The sequence below is a fragment of the Megascapheus bottae genome, chromosome 6 (genome assembly GCF_031878675.1).
Source record: "Megascapheus bottae isolate mThoBot1 chromosome 6, mThoBot2.hap1, whole genome shotgun sequence".
In the NCBI taxonomy this organism is placed as follows: Eukaryota; Metazoa; Chordata; class Mammalia; order Rodentia; family Geomyidae; genus Megascapheus; species Megascapheus bottae.
Window position 1 is genome coordinate 63966409 of NC_143514.1, and position 21969 is coordinate 63988377.

At 44.0% G+C, this 21969-nt stretch overlaps 1 protein-coding gene across 3 annotated transcripts in view; it reads left to right on the forward strand.

Annotated features, from left to right (window-relative positions):
* Positions 1-21969, forward strand: part of Csmd2 (CUB and Sushi multiple domains 2) — a 501465-nt gene that overhangs the window by 234837 nt on the left and 244659 nt on the right. For all 3 annotated transcript variants that reach the window (XM_090335284.1, XM_090335282.1, XM_090335283.1), the window contains 3 exons: positions 11094-11171; positions 16329-16416; positions 17148-17272. In XM_090335284.1, coding sequence (XP_090191410.1) covers positions 11094-11171; positions 16329-16416; positions 17148-17272 — 291 coding nt within the window. The remainder of the gene's footprint in view (positions 1-11093; positions 11172-16328; positions 16417-17147; positions 17273-21969) is intronic.

A 21969-nucleotide genomic window follows, 5' to 3' on the forward strand; every position in this document is an offset into this window, starting at 1 on the left:
GGTCTCATTAATGTCAGTGTGTCCATGATTATCTCCTAGAATGTACTTCTAGCATTTTCCAGACAGGATACATGATGCAAAAACACCTGAAAGACCCCAAGAAGCTGGGTTCCTCCAGCCCAGCACCATGAATGTGGTGGCTGTACATTTCACCACTTTAGTGTTGAAAAGATAGAGCTTCTAGAGTTGAGGGGTTAATGGAACTCACAGGGACTAACAGCTGGGTGACTGGCCCTTACCAGCCCTCAGCCTTAAGGGTGCTGTGTAGTATCTGGATCCATGAAGAGGGGTCTCTGGAAAGTCTACAAAACTATTAGCAACTCACTGTTGGGGGAGGTGTTCCGGGAGGACAGAAAATCAGTAGCTAGTGTGGAGTGAGGGGTTCCAGGGTTCAGTGATCTGGAGCCCCATTCCCACCAGTTTGCTGTGTCTCCCATCTCCAGCCCAACCAGAAGCCAGGACCACCTGTCCTGGCCCCTGGAAGCCCAGCTGAACTTGCCAAAGGCCCCCTCATCCTCTAGTCATCCACAGAGGTCAGCCAGATGAGACACAGAGCAGGACCAAGAAGTCTGAAGCATGTACCTAGCCAGGCAGAATTATCAGTCTAGGATCGGCTTGGCTAGTGCTCAGCCTTTGGCCATTGGACACCAGAGATTTATGGCCCTTCACAGCTCATAGTTACCAATTCCTAATTGTATTGATGGATAGTTGTTTTTCCTCTGGGAAATGAAACCAAAAGTTTTTTGTTTGTTTGTTTTTGTTTATTAAGGATAAGTAACAATGTTATACAACATGTAACATTCCATTCCATTCTTATGTTAGTCCAATGAGGACTGTCTAGATTATTGGGGCACACAATTCCTCGGAAGATCTCGTCAGAGGGAGTCAATCATTGACTTCTAGGCAACAGCACGAGATAAACATGGCTAGTGCCATGTCTTTCTCAAATGTGCCATGCTCCCTCTATGACACAGCTAAAGAGGGGCAGCCTAAACCGACTAGACTTTCCACAGCATGATAAGAGATGGAGCTGAGATCTGATTAAGAGTCCTAGGACTAGAGATAAAGGATCAGTTAGTTTTGCTAGAGAGACTTAAGGAAAGGCAAAAACAGAAACAAAAGAAGAAACAAAAAGAAAAAGCTGGGCACAGGTATCTCATAACTATAATCCTGAGGATTCCATTTCTGAGCCAGCCAGGGAAGGAAAGTCTGTAACGCTCTTATCCCCAATTAATCATCAAAATGCTGAAAGTAGCAGTGTGGCTCAAGTGTTAGAACACCAGCCTTAAGTGAAATAATGCCAGGATAAAGCATTAGGCCCTAGGTTCAAAGCCTAGTACACAGATAGAAAGATAAAGAAAGGAAGAGAGAAACAGAAGGGATGGGAGAGGAGGGAGGGAGGAAGGGAGGAAGATGGTGACTTCCAGGGGAATTACAACAAGATGTCAGACAGAGAATAGGACATATTAAGCCAGGTTGAGAGAAGAAGGCAATTTCTCAATTTAAGGAATTGCGAGTATTTCTGTATGTGTGGACCATAGCTCCTATCCACCCATCACCTGTTTTTGAAAAGCCCTCAAGTCAGGGATGAGTTTCACATTTTTAAACAGTTGAAGGAGGAAACAAATCAAAGAAACATAATATTTCATAGCATACATAAAAATTATATGGAATTCAGATTGCAGTGTCAAAGTAAAAGGTTTATTGAAGCATAGTTATATCATTCACTCAGGCCTGGTCTGTAGATTTTTTGGCTATTATCAGGCAAATGAGAGTGGTCTATGGCAGGGTGAAGGCTTCAAGACAAATGGTTTCACTGTCAGAAGTTTCATAGAAAGTGTGTTCATGGTAGGTGATCCTGAAAGATAGAGCATAAACAAGCAACAAGAGCTCAGTCTGCAAAGTGAGGTGCAATTGGGTGGAGACATCCATGTTCCAATGAAACCCATGTTCTAATGTTAGCCTGGCTCCTTTAGCTCACAAAGAGAGGAGAGAAGTTTTGAGCAAGACAGGCCATGGTCATATTTCCATTTTAGAAAGATCTGTGCTCAAGAATGGAGATAAAAGAGTTAGGAGTCTGAGAAGTTAATGACAAGGGCAGAGTACAGATGGAAGGATGAAAATCTTCAATAGGAGGTGTCAGACCAGGAGAGATTTCCATGGATATTCCACTGGGCTCTGCGAGGGTCTGAGAGAAGGAGGTGAAGTGGTGAGAGATGAATCTCAGCGTTTCAGCTTGAGTAAGTGCATAAAAAAAGACACTATTAGCCTAATAGGTCTGGCTAGAGACAGATGGGGGTGAATTTTGCTTTGATTCTGGGCTCTCTTCTCAGTTTGAAATAACTAGGCAAAGAATGAAAGAAAGATATTCCAGATGGAGCAGTAATCATTGCATAGGTAACTAGAACCAGGGACTCACGGATGGCCCTGAAGATTCACTTCCAAAGTGGTTAATGAAGGTAAAACACTATTTCAAGAATTGGGGCCTGCTGTCCCCATACCATACTCCCTCTATGACACAAAAGGCCTTCTTTTTAAGAATTCCAGTGGCGCCAAGATTTACTCTGATGAACAGAGAAGCAGCATCCAACTAATCACTCCTAGCAAGGTTCACTGGGGGTAATGGTACTTTTTTTCCAACCATATTCAAAAAATATTCAGCTTTGCATAATTTTCTCAATGATCAGTGATCCTTCAGCACCTACATTCTTAGCAAAGGTTAGTGCCAGAGTTGACATGTTCTTTTAATTATATCCATACAAAGAATTTTCCCTGCATTAGCTGGAGCAGTGATTCCAGGAATGGAAGAATATACCACGGCAGATGATATCTTTATCCAACAGCAGGTGCTGTAGCATTTGATTTATCTGTGGCTATTTCTTTCCATTCCCTTCCATGTCACTTGGCCCATCAGTCTTCAATGCAGTCACTGCATCTGAAGTTTGGCCAGATGTTCATTTAGTTCCCTTTGTCAAAGACAACATAGTGGCAGATATCTAGCTACTTGATGATTTCATTCAAAATGTTTCTCAGCTTGAGTTTTGTTATCTTCTTCTCATAAGAGTATGATGTCATTTTTGAGCCCTATAACCTCTCCAACTTTGTCGTTCAGGATTTTGGACCCAGCTCTTTTCCAAATGCTAGCTCATCAGCATCAGTAGCTTTGTCTACCCATTTACTTTTCCTTTTTCCTTCCTTCCTTCCTGCTTTCCTTCCTTCCTTCCCTCCATCTCTACCTCTCTCTCCTTCCTTTCTTTTTGGGACAGAGTCTTACTATGCTCATTATGTTCCCCAGGCTGGCCTCAAACTCACAGTTCTCCTGCCTCAGCATCTAGAGTTCTGGGATTATAGGCATGTGCTACCACCATCAGCCTGGAGCTTTTATCTGGTATAACCTGAAACCCAAATTTTGTACTATTGAAAATAAAGGGAGTAAGGACATCTCCAGTAATCACGAGCCAAAACTTTCAGTGGTCATTGGCAATTTCAAATGAAAGTCTTGGAAACCTTGAGCATCGTTTCCTAAACTTTAGATATGTTTTCCAAAGAGTAAGTCAGTCTCTATACCTTCAATTTTGACTTCATCATTCAATGCTTTTGAATCTTATTATGGCCTTTCCAACCTCAGGGCTGATAACAAATATTACATTCTTGATTCCTCCATCTCCATTTGCAGACACTGAGCTGTCACAGATTTAGTGATCACATTGTCAGCATGCATCACCATGCCTTTGATGGTTTCCACTGGATAAACACCTTTGCTGATCTTCCCAAAGCATTCCATAGGGTAGCTGAAAATGTAGCTGATGTGATCCCCAGGTTCTTCTTCAAGTCTGGTGCTGATAGTTTTATATGTGTCCTATGAGCTAGTTGAACCTAGCTACAGGCACATCACCTCTTGTTACTTTGAGGTTTCTCCACCTGTGTTTAGGAATCATTGTTCTTCATCTGGGCTACTGCATCTGTTAGTTTGATACTTAAAGGCATTAGGTCTCAGGCAATAACACAGTAACCTTTGGCATACGTCTGAATGAGTTAGGGAGCCAGTGTTCTGGACACTACCAGACATCTGACAATAGGGCTGTGAATAGTGACAACAGGTCTGCAGAGTGTGTGGCCACACTAGGAGGTTGAGCCTCAACAGTAGTGAGCAAGAGGCAGAATGTTGGATACATGTACAGTGGCTTTTCAAGTGTGAATACAATTGGAGATTGGAGTTCAGATTTTGTAAGATCACCTACAAGAGTTGAGAGGATTCATGAAAGGAAATAGAATAAAAGTAAAGTAAGAAAAGTTGAGTTTAGAGTGAATGTTGAAAGAATACATATTGGGGAAGTTTTCTAAGGGTGGAATGAACTGGATTTGGGGAGGAGATAGGTGGAGATGTGGGGTGGCAAGAAGAGTAAGGTCAGCCAGCCAGCAAGATGGATGGGAAGAAGGAAAGGACAGGGGTCAGTAATCAGAGTCCTGGAAGGGCCTGCCCTCCTTGAGAGAAGTCTAAATCTACTTTTCCACTCAGTCTATAGACTGAGAGAGCCTTTGGCTGCTTCTCATCTCTTGACTACCATATGCTTAGGGACAGGCTAGGTTTTCCTCTCCCCTAACAGATCCTTGTCTCCACTTAGCTCATCCTGATAACTCATGCTGAAGACTGGAAAGCCATTTGTATTGCCAGATTCTTCTAGCTAAATGTGTACCATGTGTCCCGCTAACCTTTACAACAGCAGGGGAAATGTCTTGTAATTAACCAGAATATAAAGGATGAATGGAGCAGCCTGGCAGTCTCCTGTAGTCATTATCATTCAGAGGAGATGAATGTACCTAGTAAGATTTCCATCAACCAGTTAGCACCAGCAAGCTTCTCTCGGGAGCCCCGATTTTGTTCACCTCCAGGGAAAAAGCATGGATGTGCATTTGATTTGCATTTTGTATGTGAATATTTATAACTGTGTCTCCACATGTGTACAAGTTTATATGGACTGGAAAGGTTGCTTGCTGCAGACATGAATATGCATATGTGCGTTATACAGTTACACACACGTGTGCATTAGATCCATAAGGCCTATTACATTGATAGGTACTGAATCCTCTTCTTCAATGTAGCATTCAGGGTATACAGGCATTCTATAAATTAGTGAGTGAATAAATGAATGAAGCCCAGAAATTCTCTTCATTCTTGCTATTTTGTCCATATGATAGGTTGACCCTCCTTTTTGACTAGGACTACAATACTTCGTTCTGGAGATCCAGAGAGACACCTGGCCTCTATTCTGACCCTTGGATCTCATCTGCCTGGATTTGCCGAGCAGCATTTTATTGATTTGTGGCTGACATTACTTGTTAGACCATGTTCCATGCTCGCTCACCACCCATCTAGGCTGCCTGTTCAAAAACTTATATACAATTCAGGCCTGACAGCTTCTCTAGGATTACTCATGACTGAGACCCCAGATGTTCGAGGTGGTTTATTGCTCTTTTATTCTCTGTTCTTCAGTAGGTAATCACTGATGTCTTGTTTTGTTTTTAGCTTTTTAAAAAACTGTCTTTAGCTGGGCACTTGTGACTCACATCTATAATTCTAGCTACTATAATTCTAAACTTCATTTATATTACTAGCTACTCTGGTGAGATCTAGTGGTTCTGATTTGAGATTAGTTCAGTCAGGAAAGTATGTGAGAGTCTTATCTCTAATTAAGAAGCAAAAAAACAGAAGTGGAGCTATGTATAAAGGGGTTTCAATTCAGTGTGGCAATTTATGAGTTTAATGCCTCTTGACCAATTTCAGTGCTTTCATTGTTTTCTTGCACATCTGTACCAACCTCATCCACTCCCTCATATTACTTGGTTCCATTTTCACATATGTACATTAAAGATTAGGAATGTAGTCATCCATCCTTCTTTCCATTTTTCTGCCCCACCGTATCTCTATGACTCTCACCCCTTCAGACAAAGCATGTTTCAGCTTCCTGGTATTCATTTTGTTAAACTGTAAATAAATTTTTCAAAGGAACAACTTTAAATAACTCTCCTGCATATATCATAGTAGTCATTTTGATTGTTTATGTATGTATATGGCCCTTTTGTGTGTTTTATGTATGTTGATAATAATTCAGCTCTAACTTCCATATATAAGAGAAAACATGTATATTTTCTCTCTGAGTTTGACTTATTTCAAAAAACATTTTTCTAGGTCTATACATTTCCCTGAAAATGAGATGCTAATAGTTCCTAATGGATGGATAAACATTTTTTGTGTGTATATATGTGTATGTGGATAGGTCAAGTGTATATATAGCACATTTTCTTATGTATCTTTTCTAGATCTGCTTTTCTAATTATTTTCCAACTTAAAGGAAGGAAAGATCCTTTTGCTCATGATTTTAGAGGTTTTAATCTGAAGTCCCTAGACTCTGTCACGTTGAGTCAGAGGTGAAGCAGAGGACTGTGGTAGCTGGGAATTAGAAGGAGGAAACAGCTCACCTCAGGAAGTAGAAAGAAGAGAGAAGTAACCAGAAATGCTCAAGGCCAGATATACCCTTCAAGGGCATATCCCCAATAACTCAGTCCTTCTAAGAGGACCCCATCTTATTTTCTGTCTCCCTACCACTCGTCCATAGTTCATTCACATTTTTCATCCATCAATGGATTAAACCATTGATTAAGTTAGAATCTTCATGATCTAATAGTCTCTCAAAACTTCCTTAGAAGCATACCAAAGATATTTTTCACTAACCTCCAAGGCATCTCTCCAACGAATTTGCCAATCATGATTAAGCATCATATGTCCAGCCCTTGCAACTTAACATCCAAACCCAAATCATAGTTATTCTCCAAATAAAGAAAATAAAGTTATAATCCACCTAACATGATATAAGTGTCATTAGTACAACTGAAAAAAGAATTCCTTCCCTAGAGTATCAACTGTGGATGAGTTATTTGCTACAGTGTAACAAAGATGACCACATTTTAGTCCAGTTCCCAATATAATCCTTATTCTTATCTGAAATCTCATATTCCTATCAGCATTCGGGTCTTACCACAACTGCCCATAACACCATTCTGCGCTTTCTGTTGTTTGTTGCCCCAAACTCTTCTAGAACCAGCTGCAAAGACCCTAAATGGTACTGCCCACCAGTGATTCTACCCCCTTCTGCCACTAGTTTTCTGTGGTTGTCAGACTTATCATTTGACAAGATCAATTGATGAGGGACCATTTTATTTTGGCTCATAGTTTCAGAGGTTTCAGTCCATAGTGAGTTGATTCCTTTGCTGTAGGACTAAGATGAGGCTGAACATGATGGTGGGGAGCATGGAGTAGAACAGAGCTGTTCACCTCATGGTAGACAGGAAGCACAGTGAAAGACATTTAAGGAAAAGGAGCTGAGGCAAGGAGGAGCCCCAGAGATACATCCCTGGTGACCTGCTTCCTCCCACTTCCCCCTAAGACATGCAGCACCTCCCAAAGCACCACCACCACTATCAGAAATTTAGGCTTCTGCGCTTGAGATTGCAGAATATATTTCATATTCAAACCATAACCCTGACCCATTCATTTATCAGCTCCTTCGTGGTGTGACAGAGGCCCCACCTCCCCAGAATCTAGGCTTGAGACAGGTTAAAATGTACCTCCTTTTAGGAGCAGGAGTTTGGCCTAGTGGTGGAGTGCTTGCCTAGCATGCACAAAGACCCAGGTTTGATTCCTCAGTACCACATACATAAAAAAAGCCAGAAGTGGTGCTGAGGCTCAAGTGGTAGAGCTCTAGCCTTGGGAAAGTCCAAGGACAGTGCTCAGGCCCTGAGCTCAAGCCCAAGACTGGCAAAAAAAAATGTACATCGTTTTAGAGATTGTGTTGATAATATGGACTCTTGGGGAGACCCAAGTGCTACAATGATGAGAATGTACTGAACAAAAGCATTGGGAGTAATGTGATCTCTGAGACCTAGTTCAATAGAGTAAAATCTCACAAAGATCAGGGAGCCCAGAAGCTTTCCACCCTGAAAGTTCTTGTCACCTTGGCAAACTTCCTTCTGAAAGAGGAAATGTAGATGTCAATTCCAGGTTGGGCTGGTGATGCTATCTTTAGAACTAAAAGCAGCCAATGGATATTAGGTATCAAACCCACATTTAGACAATCCTCCTTAGTGAAGTAAGACTTGGAAATCAGAAGAATTCCTTTTGGGGTCTTGAAAGGAGCAAGACTTTTACCTCAGAGTGATTTGGAAAAGAGAAGAAAAGATCTCGTGATTGTCCACAGACTCCAGGAAGTAGCATGTGCCCTGAGAATGGCATCCATGGCTCTGGTCCTATCTGCACTCTCTCCTCCAATGGACACCCAAATTGGAAACAAGAGATGATGACAGCTCACTCTACCTCTACTTCTTGCCTAAGATCCATTCCCAATGGACTGCAACTGGCCACAAAGATACACACACACACACACACACACACACACACACACACACACACACACCATCTTCTCCCCTAGGGCAACAAGAGACAGAGGTCCAAATGATTCTCACTGTGATGACACTGTTGTGCTTTTTTCAGGGATGGTTGAGTGAGGGATTTTTCTCCCCCGTCACACTATATTAACTAGGTTTGAATAATGCATGTTTTCCTACTAATGCCCTCTGTTTGCTAATGCATCCATGTTAGTGTTCATTGGAAATTTTGCTGCTGGAAACACACAGAGAGCTATGCACATTTATAAAAGATGTTTGAATGCACATTGGGAGGCTAGGACTCTGTGGTGGGAACTAAATTTTATCAAACATTTGTTGTAGACTTTTCAGGAGGACGTAACCTTTAGATTTAGCTGAGGGAGGGGTCTGTTGACCCCTGTGTATCTGATCACTTTGAGCTTTGGTTTTAGGATTCATATATCACCAATCCTAAGCTTTTAGAGCCTGTACTGGAAATAGATACTGGGGCAAGTTATGAGTACTCCAGAATTACTTATGGAGGAGAACATCAAAGAAGCTGAGATTCAGTGACAACACAGCTACTATTGGGCTATGTGCCTTACAACCAGTTACCTGAGCCATTCTGAACCCTGATTTTGTTTTCTGTTAAGTAGATATAATAACTACTACCAGAGTTGTTTAAAGTTTAAAGCTTACTGTATATGAACAGGCTATCTTCTAGGCATTGAAGTTGTAGCTGTGACTTAAACTCTTGGCCTTCATGGAGTTTACATTGCAATGTGGTATGTTGAAAACAACCCAGTAAATGCTATAACGTATAAGGAAATTGGGGAGATGAAATAAGGAGAACTCAGCAGAACTGAGAACTAGGAGTGTTGTATAAATGGAGTCCTCAGAGAAGGCCCTCATGAGGAAGTAGGGCTGGCACAATAGCTTCATGAGGAAAATCAAAGCAAGCCTTTCCACTACTTGGGATGAAAGAATTCCAAGGAATGGGCAGGCCAAGATAGACCCTAGCATATTTCAGGAGTATCAGGGAGGCCTGTAAGGCTGGAAAAGAGTGAGCAAGATCAAGGGAAGGGCAGAAAGGGTCACAGAAAAAGAACAGATTGTTCCTCACAGGCTAGGCTTTTAGCCTAGGAGCAAGAGTTCTGAACAGAGAAGTGTTATGGTCTGATTTATGTTTTAACAGGTTCTCTTTGCCCCCTGCTCCCTATTGTAACAAGGTGAGGCATGTCAAGTATTTGAATTGAGAGGTCATAAGAATTGGCTGTATTTGGGATATATTTGATAGGATTTACTGAGAGATCCTACATGGGTCGGAGAAATTTAAGCCAGAATTTACATAGCACCCAGGGCCTAGAACATAGGAAGTAACTATTGTCGCCACACCCGGGCTTCTCTCTTTGTAGGGCTGAGTCAGTAGGTAGAGGCCAGCTGGATGATAGCACGGAGGACATGGGATGGACAGATGCACTAAGGCCTACAACTATAGATAGGGATGAATCGTTTTTGAAATCATGGAGGTCTGGCTTTGGTATGCTTGGACAAAACAAGGTCAAAGCCATAGTTAATTCATTAGGCATCCACCTGAGTACCATTTCCCCCATCCACAGTGACCTCTAGAATCCAGCTTCCCCAACCCACATGCGCAGCTGATACAGACTCCACCTAGTTAGGCCTGTTGTCTTGGCCTTCCCCATCTCCACTCCCATGTTGCTCATTCTCCTTGGACCAAAAATAACATCTCACAGTGATGGAAGAAATGAAAGAGGCTAGGCCTAACCTGCAGGTGGTTTTCAAACCTTTGGATCTGTCAAGGTCTCCACATCTCTAATGGCCAAGCCGAAGGTCAAGAGAAGGGAAAGTATACTCTACCTCTCTAATAGAAGAACTAAAAAATCCATGTCACGAAGGGTATGGACAGGGAAGTATAACAAGATGGTTTGTCGACTCAGAAATGGGCCAGGAAGGAATCCACAGAAAAATGTAAGTGCAGAGGTTGCACTGTGACTTAGCTCTCCATAACGATAGAGATAAATCAACTTAAAAAGACAAAAGGCTTATTTTGTTTTGCCATTTCAGGAGTATCCACCTATGATTCACCAGCTCTGTTGCTCAGGCCTATGGCAATACTGTACATCATGGTGGAAGGATATGGCAGAGGAGTTCTCTCACCTCATGGCAGCCAGGAAGCAAAAGGAGAGAGAGAATGGATCCATGATCCCACTATTTCTCTCAGTGATCCAACATCCTTCCACTAGGCCCCACCTCAAAAAGAACCTAGTACCTCCTAAGGAGCACCATAGAGGCTGAGAACCCAACTCTTAACACAGAGCCCTTGGTTTCACATGCAAGGTTTCATATGTAGAGCACCATGAGAAGTTCTTAAAGCATCTGGCTCAACCCAGTAGTTCCAATGGCAAAAAATCGCAGGCGTCTAGGAGAGGACACCATCTTTTCTGCCTTCCCCAGTGGGTTATCCCCCATGATCTCTCTTCCTCCACATCTGAAGCCCTGCTACCCTTGAATACACCTCTGCCCAAAGGAGCTTCTAGCTTTCATTCTCCGAGGGAATATCCCAAACCATGAAAGAGGGCCATTCTCCAGGGATCTCAGCCATAATCATGGACAGCAACTCAGACTCTTTCCTCTTGCCTCCTCTCTAGTCAAGAAGCAAATTGAGCTGAAGTCTCGAGGCGTGAAACTGATGCCCAGCAAAGACAACAACCAGAAGACATCTGTGTGTAAGTGTCTGCCCACTGGGCCTCTTGCTCAGGTCAGACTCACCAGCTCTAGGACCACAGGGAGGCTAGCTGATGCTGGGAGACTTCCTTCACTCCTGCTTCCCTCTGCCCTAGGCTCCATACATGGGACACACTGACCTGGCAGCCAGTGAGCAACCCTGGGCTTGTCCTTTGCTGTCTCTTCCTCCTCCTTCTCCTCCTCCCATTTCCCTCCTTCCTTGTCCTTCCTCACCTCGCATTGACTACAGTCCAGGGAGTCATTACTACTACATTTCTCTCTTTGTTTTTTTTTTCCTTTTGAATCACTTTCACCTGCTAAGACAGCCCTCTTTCTGGCTGCTCTTCTCGGAGTAATAACCTTGGGTTGGGATCTGGGGTGGGGGTGGGGGTGGGGGGCTACAGGGCCCCAATTCCAAGTCCCAACATTACATTTAGAAAAGAAGGAAGAAGAAAGCCTAGTAACCTCCTCCAAGGTTTCTGGACCTGGGTGGGCTGAGAAAGGATTCAGGGGTAGTGGGTGGTCCTGCCTCTCCAGGATGGGGCAGGATGGGAGGCATGGGGCAATGCTGGGAGCATCTTGTTTGGGCATGGGGAAAATTTTGTCTTTAAGAACATGTTTCTGCTACCTGTGTTTGGAAGAATAAGAGGGTCCATGACTGGAATATGGTTTGAAATGTTGACACCCAGTGAGAGCTGTGCTGAAAGGCTTAGGAATGAGAGCACAGTGATGGGTAGGAAATGCTCTGGATCCCCCAGGAGGCTGGACTTGAAAACAGAGCAGTCTGGAGGTCTGCTTGATTTTCCTTCCAGAAGCGAGTACAGAGAACCTGCCCTGGTCCCCCCAGATAACGGCTCTTTTGGTTTCCCTTTCCCTTTCCCTTTCCCTTTCCCTTTCCCTTTCCCTTCCCTTTCTTTCCCTTCCCTTCTCTTTCCTGTCCGGCTTCTCCTGTCTACTCCCTCCTTCCACTTCTCTGCCATGATCCTGTTCCTTCCTTCACCTATATCCTTTCCCTCTGTTTCTGTTTCTGTACCTACCTGGCTCCCTGCCCTCTACCACACCTCCCTGTGCTCATGTGTCTTCAGTTGCTAGAAGTACTGTCTGAGAACAGACAATGGTCATTAGGTCCCCCAGGTCTTTGTCCATGGGTGTGGCACCTGTCAGAAGAGCAGACTAGGGGCAGAGGTCCCTAACTGTAATGAGCCTAAGTGTGGGGACATGCCCTGGTGTTTCAAGTCCTCAAAGTGCCAATATTGCCACTGACTTCTGGATGTGGCTGGGGGACTCAGCATCTCTGGTGGCCTCGGCCCATGGGGACTGGATGACAGAAGACAGCCAGAAGGCCCAGCTTCACTGAGAGCAGAGCGATAGGTGAACCCTAGGCTAGCCTGAGAATGTGCAGAGAGGGTTCCTGTTGTGACCTGACCCTCATAATCTTTCTTTCTGTAGCCACAGAGAAAGATAAATGGGAACAAGCCTGGCTTAATTTTAGACCTTGTCCAGAAGCCACAGATTAACTTCTCTGCTTGAGAAGACCAGGGATTTATCACAGTTGTATCCTACCTCAGTAAGCTTTGTTATTTAGACCCTCAGAGTGTCAGTTTCAACTTTTGTAGATTGGGGAAGTCCTAGTCTGCCTTCCTCCTATAGAAGCTGCTGGATGGCCATCCTGACCTAGGATTTCCAGAGGACTACCATGTAATGTCATGTAAAGTCTGGGATTCATTTTTCTGAATTAGAATATCTATGGTTTTTGTTACCTACTAAAAGATGCCCAAAACACTCCCACAAAAGATGAAGAAACTCTTATTATAAGGAAATAATGGAAACTCATTTTCTCCCAACAAGGTATTGATATGCATTGTAAGATTTCTTCAGGAAAGGGTAGGTATGACTTCAGCTCACCAGAAGCAGAGAGTCAAATGCCTATAGTATCTGAGTCTTTGTAGTGTGACCACATCCCCTGAGGATAGCTGTCCTGGACTCCAGGGGAGGAGTGAACCTTGTCATTTGCCTCTACTGGACAGTCTATTGAACCACAGATCCCTGATCATAGCTCCTGGTTACCCACCTGTCTGTACCTCCCTTCACTTTGGGTGGAAGGCATTGTCATTCTGAGCATGTCTCACCTTGCCATAAGGCACCTTCTGGGGAAGAGTAGGGGTGACTCTCTGCTCTCATCTTCTAGTAGCCAACAGCTACATGGGTAGCTAGTTTTAAATACTGGAAGGGAAAAAAGAAGAGGAAGTCTTACCTCTGTAACACTAAAGTGCTCACTGGGATTGAGGCTTGCTTATTTCATAGAGATACTTGAAAGTCTTGTTGGGACTGCCATTTCCTGTCTAGTGAAAGGGCGCTAGGCTGGCATGGGCTGCGTCACCACTGGGTTTGTGCTTTTCTGGAGGGATGACTGAGACTTGCAGACAGGTGCATGCTCATTGACTAAAGGGAAACAGTGGGTCTGTTCTCAGTGCCAGGAGCTGGCTCAATAGGTGGGCATTGTCATGTGCCTGTCCTCCTGCCCAGTCTCAACATCATCAATCAGCTGTCTGCTCTACATGCTTCCTGGGTGATGTTGGTACTGAAGGGAAGGGCCAGAGAGAGCAGTGGAAATTGCTGTGTATTTGCATCGTTGTTCTGGAAAGGGTCTGGGTAGTTCCCACATGATGGTCTGCAGGAATCCTGGGTTGCGTGAGGGCCATGAACAGTTAAGTGAGTAGAAACTAGGGAGGATGTTTGGAGGGAGGGCCATCTGGGATGTCCGTAGAGGGATAGACCATCAAGGCAGCATGGAGGGCCAGTCCATCACCAGAGAAACCAGAAAGGACAATGTGGGGCCATCTTCCCTGCCTTCTTAGGACAACGTCCTAATGGGAAAGATGGTCCATGATTCCTATGCCTCCGGGTATTCTGGAGTCCCCATTTGCCTTCTTCCTTCCTTTCTTTGCAAAATACCAAGGCTCCTGGGAAGCGGAAGCTCACTCTGCTTTGGGGATGTCTATCCTGAAAGTTTCTGGTTTGGTGAGAATAGTAGCTTTGTTGCATTAAGGGTGTGACAATTTTGGAGATAGAGACTTGGGAAGGAAGGGAATGGGGACAGCTAAGATCCACTGAGTGACGTGCTTTAATCTGGCAGTAGGGAGGGTTGGAAAAAGAGAGGCTACCCAGGAGGCTTTGCACACACTGCCATATAATCAGCAGGATACCTGTTGTCTGGTTTGAGCATGCATTCTATCTAAAATCTCAAGTTCCCTTGGCCAGCCGTAACCTAGACAACCAGAAGCTTGAGACAGGCCTACACTTATAGACATGAGCTTCAGACTCAGCAAATCTAAACTGGGACTGTCCACCTTCCCTATACCATCAACCATGGCATCCTGTCTGGGCCTCAGGCTCAGGACACCCCTGTGCTCCTCCTGGTGGTCTAGTCTTCCACGAGCCCTGGTGATTCTTTCTCATGTTCATGCCTGTCTCCTAGCTTTCCACTACTAGGCTTGTCCTTGACCGTAACCGTCACAGAACTTCCTAACTGTCCTCACTGAGAAACCTCACCCTCTAAGTCACACCAGCCCTTCTACCACTCAGAACTCTCCAGTGACTGTCTATGGTGTTCAGGATCAGACTCAACCTCATTCATATTGTGTCTGATCTCTGAAACCTCATCTTCCAATTTCGTGCTCTGGCCATGGCCACACTGAGCAACCCCAAGTTCTGTTTCTATGTCTCCATCCCACTTTTCATGGCTGACTGTCTGCCTATGTCACTCTGTCTCCATGTGCCTAAATCTTACCTCTTCAGAAGGTCCACATCAAGTGCTATCTCCTCCAGGCCCTGTCATACTTCTTCTACCAGCACGGGGAAGGTCTTCCTCTAAGCGTCTCTAGCAATATCCTTCACCACTTCCCTTCCACAATCCTTTCCGTGTTTCATACCTTCCCTGAGGACAGTAGTCCTGTCTAACTACCCTTGAGATCTCCCATGGTTTCTGAAAGAAGGCATTGTATGTAGTAGGTGCTCAATGGATACTTGTTTTGTGCCTGTGAAAGAATGTGTTTGAGAGAAAGAGAGAGGGGGGAGGGAGGGAGAGAGAAAGTGTGTGAATGGGTGATGGAGCACTCACATTGTGGGGCATAGAGTGGAAGGGGAGGGGTGTGGTAAGTCTGAGAACTGTTGCTGCCAAGGACATGTAACCCCTCATCCAGATTTTGCTTTTGGAATCATGGGATTTGTGAGTCCTTCAGTGGAACTCTGGTCAGGAAATCTCCCTAGCCCCATCTCCTGGCCACTCTCCAAGCCAAGAGTCTAGAGATGTGAAGGACTGATTCCATTAGCAGGAGCATCTAAGAACAATGGCGAGGCAGGGACTGGAGGGCCTGCCCTCTGTGCTGTATGTGTGTATCCGCCGCTCGGGACCAACCTCCACTCTGGCCTAGACAGCTATGTGTGTGGCATTTATAAACATGATTCTGCTATTGTCGGGTGTGAGAACATCATACCACCTGCCAGGATTGCCTGTCCAGCACAGGCGCCTTCTCTGCTCAGTGCCCTTGGCCAGTGGCATTGGGTGAAGTGTGAAGGGTGTGCTCCAGTTACTGCTTATTCTGACTCGACAAGTGTCTTATGGGAAGAGGGTCTTCAAAAGAATTATCTGCAATTGAGCTAACGTCCCCTGCTTTGAACTTCAAACTGCAGCTTTCTTTTACATTCTTTACTGTTTCTGATCATGCATCCACCTTTTATTTAACTTTCTTTGAATCATCTCTCCATTCGGGATTGAGGTTGGAGGGGTTCATCTCATCTAGAGTCTCCACCCCCAAATCTGAAGCACAGGGTAAGGAGGTCACCGGGGGCTATGGATGATTTACCTCTGGCCACTGGTGTGGGATGAGGAATGAGAGTGGATGGGGTGGGGAAGTCTCGCTGAATTTCATTTGGATTTTTAATTTTTGGTTCAAGTTCAAAGAAATTTGTCAAGAGCAGCTCCCTTCCTTGCATACTTAGGAGAAAAACCCAGTCCAGTAGACTCCAGTCACCCCACAGAGTCCCAGCTGAGCAGGGCCTCATTCCGTCTCTGCCTCCACCTCCCACCCTGAGACACTACTGGCTGACGTCTTCCTGTGACTATCCATCATTGTATGTGCTGTCTTTTTGCCTTGTAGTAACTCAGGTTGGTGTATCCCAAGGACATAATATGTGTCCAGACCCTGGCATACCTGAAAGGGGCAAAAGACTAGGCACAGATTTCAGGTAAGATCCATGTGAGAACTTTCTGATTGCAACAAGGGTGGGGTGGTCTGGTGGAGGGGAGGACAGGGACTGGAGTTCTTTATGGGGTATGGAGAGTATGGTATGGAGACAAGAAGTGGCCCTGGCTAGGAAAGAGCTGTGGCCTTTGATAATCTCTCCTGATCCAGTGCTTGGAAAGATGCCTATGACATTTCTGGGGGTGGGGGTGTACTAAAACTTCAGTGTTACCCAGGAAACCTGTATAGCCAGGGACGAAAGGGCTTCCATGCTCAGTAATGACATGTGAGCAGGCAGCTCACTCTTGCAATCATCTAGGAGCCCTAGGACCCTGAAAGAGGATGTGTTTTGCAAAGTTTTAAACTCTCAAGGCATTTCCCCATAATCCTCCATTTTGAATCATTTATGGATATCATTTACCCACTCTTCACTGCCCTAATTGACACTTATCTTAGAGAACTACTATTTGCTCACAATGTCACCTTTTAACTCAATCAAAAAACCATTAGTGGTCCAAAGAAAAGAGAAGATGAAGAGCAGAAGCTCTATGAAGAGCATCTGTGGATGCCCTGAGTTCCTGTGGAGATTTCAAATGCTAAGCAGTAAGCAGAGATTAAAGGTCAGAAGGAGAAATAATAATTCCCAAGGGGCTAGTTTGAGAACCAGGAAGGACTTGGGGCACGTGTGGCTTGGCAAGTCCAGAGCTGAGACTTACGGCATCGCTTGTCTCCCAGGTTAGGATCCAGTGTCCAGTTCACCTGCAATGAGGGCTACGACCTGCAGGGGTCCAAGCGGATCACCTGCATGAAAGTGAGCGACATGTTTGCGGCCTGGAGTGACCACAGGCCAGTCTGCCGAGGTAAGGGTGCCCCCAGGGAAGCGCTGGGCATGCAGATCACAGATCGAAGCCAGACTCCCACCCAAGCTGACTCACCTTGCTCCCTCATTGCTCCTCAGACCTTAGGTCCTGAGTTTATTGACTGACATTGTTCTCTATATGAAGGCCTTGACTGGATGAAAACCCACAGGTGGAAAGACCTTGATTCTGTCTTTCATGAACTCCACAGTCTGATGGGAGAGGAATCCATGAAGCAGGTTATGCATTGTATAAAGACTTTACAGCCACCTAAATACTGTTTCCTTGAACCCATCTATTAGAGCACACACACACATATGTATGCATATAAATACACATGTATATATATAACATATATGTGTGTGTATATATATGTATAGAAGATAGATAGATAGATAGATAACCAATCTCCTGAATTATTTAGAGATAAGAGTCTCACAGACTTTCCTGCTTGAGCTGGCTTTAAACTATATTCCTCCAATCTCAGCCTTTTGAATAACCAGGATTTCAGCTATGAGCCACTGGTACCTGGCTGCCCTTATTTCTTTGCCAACACTTAACAATGGCTTCGACCATGGAAGAGATCAAAAGATTTCTATGGGTTTCTCCCAAACTCATACTTGGGCATCTTATTCTCAAGGGCCTTGTTACTTACATTCCCATATAGTTCATAAACGAAAGATAAACTGGCCTGGCCTCCACCCCCTCTAGATAATTAGAAAGCAGAGACTAAATGTGACTCTTCATTGAGGCCAGACTGCAGCTGCTTCAGTGGAGAATCCCCTTTTCCATTCCCCTTGGCATCAGCAAAAAGATGCCCCTAAGTACTAGGCTGATAGACAGCCTCAGAAAACTAAAGGTGTGTCACCTACTCTAAAGTTGCTTTCTGGATCCTTCCAACCTAAGAAGATTTCTTGCCTTCCTCTAAGTATATTAATATGAAATCCATGCTGAGTAAGAGCAGTCTAGGAAAGAAAACAGATCATTACTGACGAATGCACAGCGTTACAGCTGGAACTTGTTCCCTTTTTAAAATGTGCCGAGAGGGAATCTGGAATTCCAGAGGGTCATGAAACTGTCATTCAGATAAGCTTTAGATTTATTTGTCCTCAACTAAATGTTGAGGTGGCTGCGATTTGTGGTTTATAAAGAAACTTACATTTCTGTTCATGTTAACTACATTATTTAAGGATTCCACAGACATTTTTAATCAAGCGAACAAAAGGATTCTTAGTATTATTCTGAGCAGTTGGGAAAAGCATTTATTTTCCCTGTTCCTATTTTCTTACCTACAAATGTAGTTAATTATACTTACCCTACACTTCTCATTTTCAATATGAAGATTTTATGCAGTTGTGGATATGTAAGTATTTTATGAATTGGCAAGTATTAGGAAAAAGAAAGATGTCTTGGAGTTAGAATATGAGTTGTGTAGCGTGAGAACTTTGTTTCAGTCATACGTAGAACAGGGCCTGGCATACAGTAGGTGCTTTAATAATGCATTGAATGAATGATTAAATGAATGGCTGACTGAAGAGCGTACCAATCTGAGCCAAGTCACCAGCCTTATAGAGAAACATAGAATTTTCCAATCTAAGGGCTAGAAGCAAGAATTATCAAGTGTGAGGACAGAAGCAAAAACAGCAGGGCCTTTAGGCAGTGGTGAGATCTGATCCCACTCTCATGAAAACCTTCCCTTCTGAGGAAATTTCCTCAGAAATTTTAATAATGGCAGCTGTTAATATGAACATGCCCAAGGTGAAGGAAGTACTGTGGTATTTGGAAGGAAGTTCATCATTGAATAATATAATCTCTTTTTCTCTAAATATGTTGTGATTCTCACTCAAACTAAGTAATTTGTACTCACTAGATTCAATTATCTGCTACACTTTCACTAAGCATTGGGCTCAGCTTCTTTTTTTAAAAAAATCTATTGTCATACTCTATCCTCTGCTACTATGGAAAAGGGTGTGGATGTGGAAATCACAGTTCAAATCCAGCCATCATGTTTTGGCCAAGTATCTTTATGTCTGTTTCTTCTCTGGATCTCTCTCTCCTCTCTTTGTTTTCTACTCTGCTAAATTGAAGTAACATGACACCATTTTGAGAACCAGAGGAGCCAATGAACCTGAGGGTGACCCAAGCCTGTAGAAGTGGCGTTCATGTGCCTTTGTGGCTGCCATCCATACAGTTCAACTTCATCTGCTGCATATGTGGTACCTAGCTGAAGCCACAGAGCAAACTGCAGCTCCTGGAGGCTGTGGGTTCTCCCAGAAAAGATGCTCTTGTCCAGTTCTGTTGCAATCCCATGGCTTGGAAGTCACACAGACAGATCTGGACACAGCTCTGCCGTTTATTAGCTGGCTGGCCCAAGAAGGCTTCTAATCATTTTTAGACACCAGGGCCTTCACCTTGTTTGTGAAGTGAGAAAACAAAGCCTTCTCTGCGCGCCAACATGAGATGTAAATAGTCATGTTGCAGGTGGTCAGTACTGGCTCAGGCACAGGCGCCAGCACCCACTGGTGGACTGTGGGTTCTCAGCACAACTTGGCCCTCCATCCTTCTATTGCTCCACTCCCATAAGCTGTTGTGAGGCAGACAGACAAAAGGCTAAGGCTCCTGAGTTGGACTTGGCTGGTTGTCCTGAGCTTCCTGCCGGCTGAGATAAAGGTCTCTTCATTTTGGCAGCCATTAAGGTTTTTGTTTTAAAAAACATTTTGTTTTTAATTAATTGGAGTCGCTCTTCTAATTGTGATTTTTTTATAGGAGAGCTTAGGCAGACCCCCATTTAAGCAATAAAAAGGGACAATCGTCTTTCAGTTATAAGTCACTTTCGTGAGAGTCAGGTTACCAGAAGATCAGCTTCTAAAAAGCATTTCACCACCGTACATAGTGGTATTATTTTTCCTCTAATGCATTTAAAATATGCATTTTTTTCACACAATTAATTCTCCTAAAACATGAGGCTTGGAAAATACAAGGTTCCCACTAAATGTTTGAGGACGACCTGAATGAATCAGAAATTGAAATGAATGGATATGGAACTGCACCCTCGGTTTAGAATATAGAATTAGGTACGCTTGGCCCTTCCTTTTCTTTATCTCCCACCAGAAGAAATAAGCTTCCAACATGACTGCATGTGGTGATGAAGTGCACTAAAGAACTCGTTCTATTACAGCCCTGGGCAGAGGCTGGATAGTATAGTGCAGCATTTTCCCATGGTGCCCAGTGCTTGCAAATAAGGTTTTGCAGAAGTCCAAACAATAATGTAATACAAGTGGAGCTTCTCTGATTGAAGGAGGGACAGGAGATATTGCATCCCTCTCCTCCTTCCTTCATCATTCTCAGCAGTCCTTGGTAGCCTGGGCTCTTGGATCACTATTGACACTGATTGAATGAAGATGACCAAAACCAGCCCCAGATAAGTTACTTACAGATACTTGTTCACAGTAATTAACACAAACGCCATATATTGGTTTGGGGGAGGGTGTAGTTAAGAGTGTGTGTGTGTGTGTGTGTGTGTGTGTGTGTGTGTGTGTGTGATTGTCAACTAGAAGAAACTCCTTTCTGGTGGAAGACTTGGGGCTCAGAGCCCTAAGTTCAAGTTCCACCCTTGGTATTAACAAACCATAGGACACAGAATCCATAATTGAAAAACAGAATCTTTGCCGTTTGTGAAATGGGAGTAGAACATGAAAGCATAACACAAACCTGGCTGGTGAAGTGCGAAGACCAGAAGAGGTGGCGGTCTCCCTCTTGTTGCCTTTACTAGGATGACATCCTATACCTACCTCCTTACATGCTATTATCTATGTTTTATTTTTCTCTCTCTTCTTCTGCCCTCTCCTGTCTTCTCTTCTCCTCGCCTCTCTCCTTCCCTCTTTCCCTCATCCTGTTATCTCTTCTCCTCTTTTCTCCTTTCCCTCTCATCTCCTCTTCTCTCCTTTTTTCTCCTCCCTTCCTCTTCCCTCCTAACTATTCTCTTCTCCCTTTCCATCCTCTCCTCTCTCTCTTTTTTCTCCTCCTCATCTCTTTCCTCTTCTGTCCCATATTTTCTGTTCACTTGGTGGAGATGTATACTAATGGCACTGACATACATGACCCATAGCTTCACCCCCAATATTGTCCCTAAGTCCCTTACCTACATATTTTTAATGACAGATCTCTCATTGATTAAACTATTTGTTCTCATCTGAAGCACCCATTTTCATACTTGCCTGGGAGACATGGGGCAATAACTGTGTTTTCTATTGAGCTGAAACTTCAAGTGTCTTGAAGGCAGCTTATTAGAGGAAAAACAAGTTACCTGGGGACAATTTATCAGAAAGTGCTCACACTCGTGAGCCTTAGTGTTATGTAAAGACAGAACTTAGGGTAGAGTGTCTATGAGTAGACAGTCTACTATGTGTAGTGTAAGTAGATTCAATAAGAGTTCTGGGCTGCAACAAGCCTTTATGGAAGGAAGTATTGGATGGGGGTTGTGGACAAAATTGTCCACTGCAGGGTGGCCTGGGGAGGGAGGGACAGGTTTCTTTAGAGGCAGGAGCTAGAGCAAGGGCCTCTGGAGATGTTGCAGCTATAAGTAGTTTTGTTCACCTTTGAGTGAATGGTGGGAAGATGGTTCCAGAGGACAACAGACAGGGAACTCGGGAAGTCAGTTGTAAGAGAAGCAAGAGAAGGCAGGCTGCACTGTGGTTGAA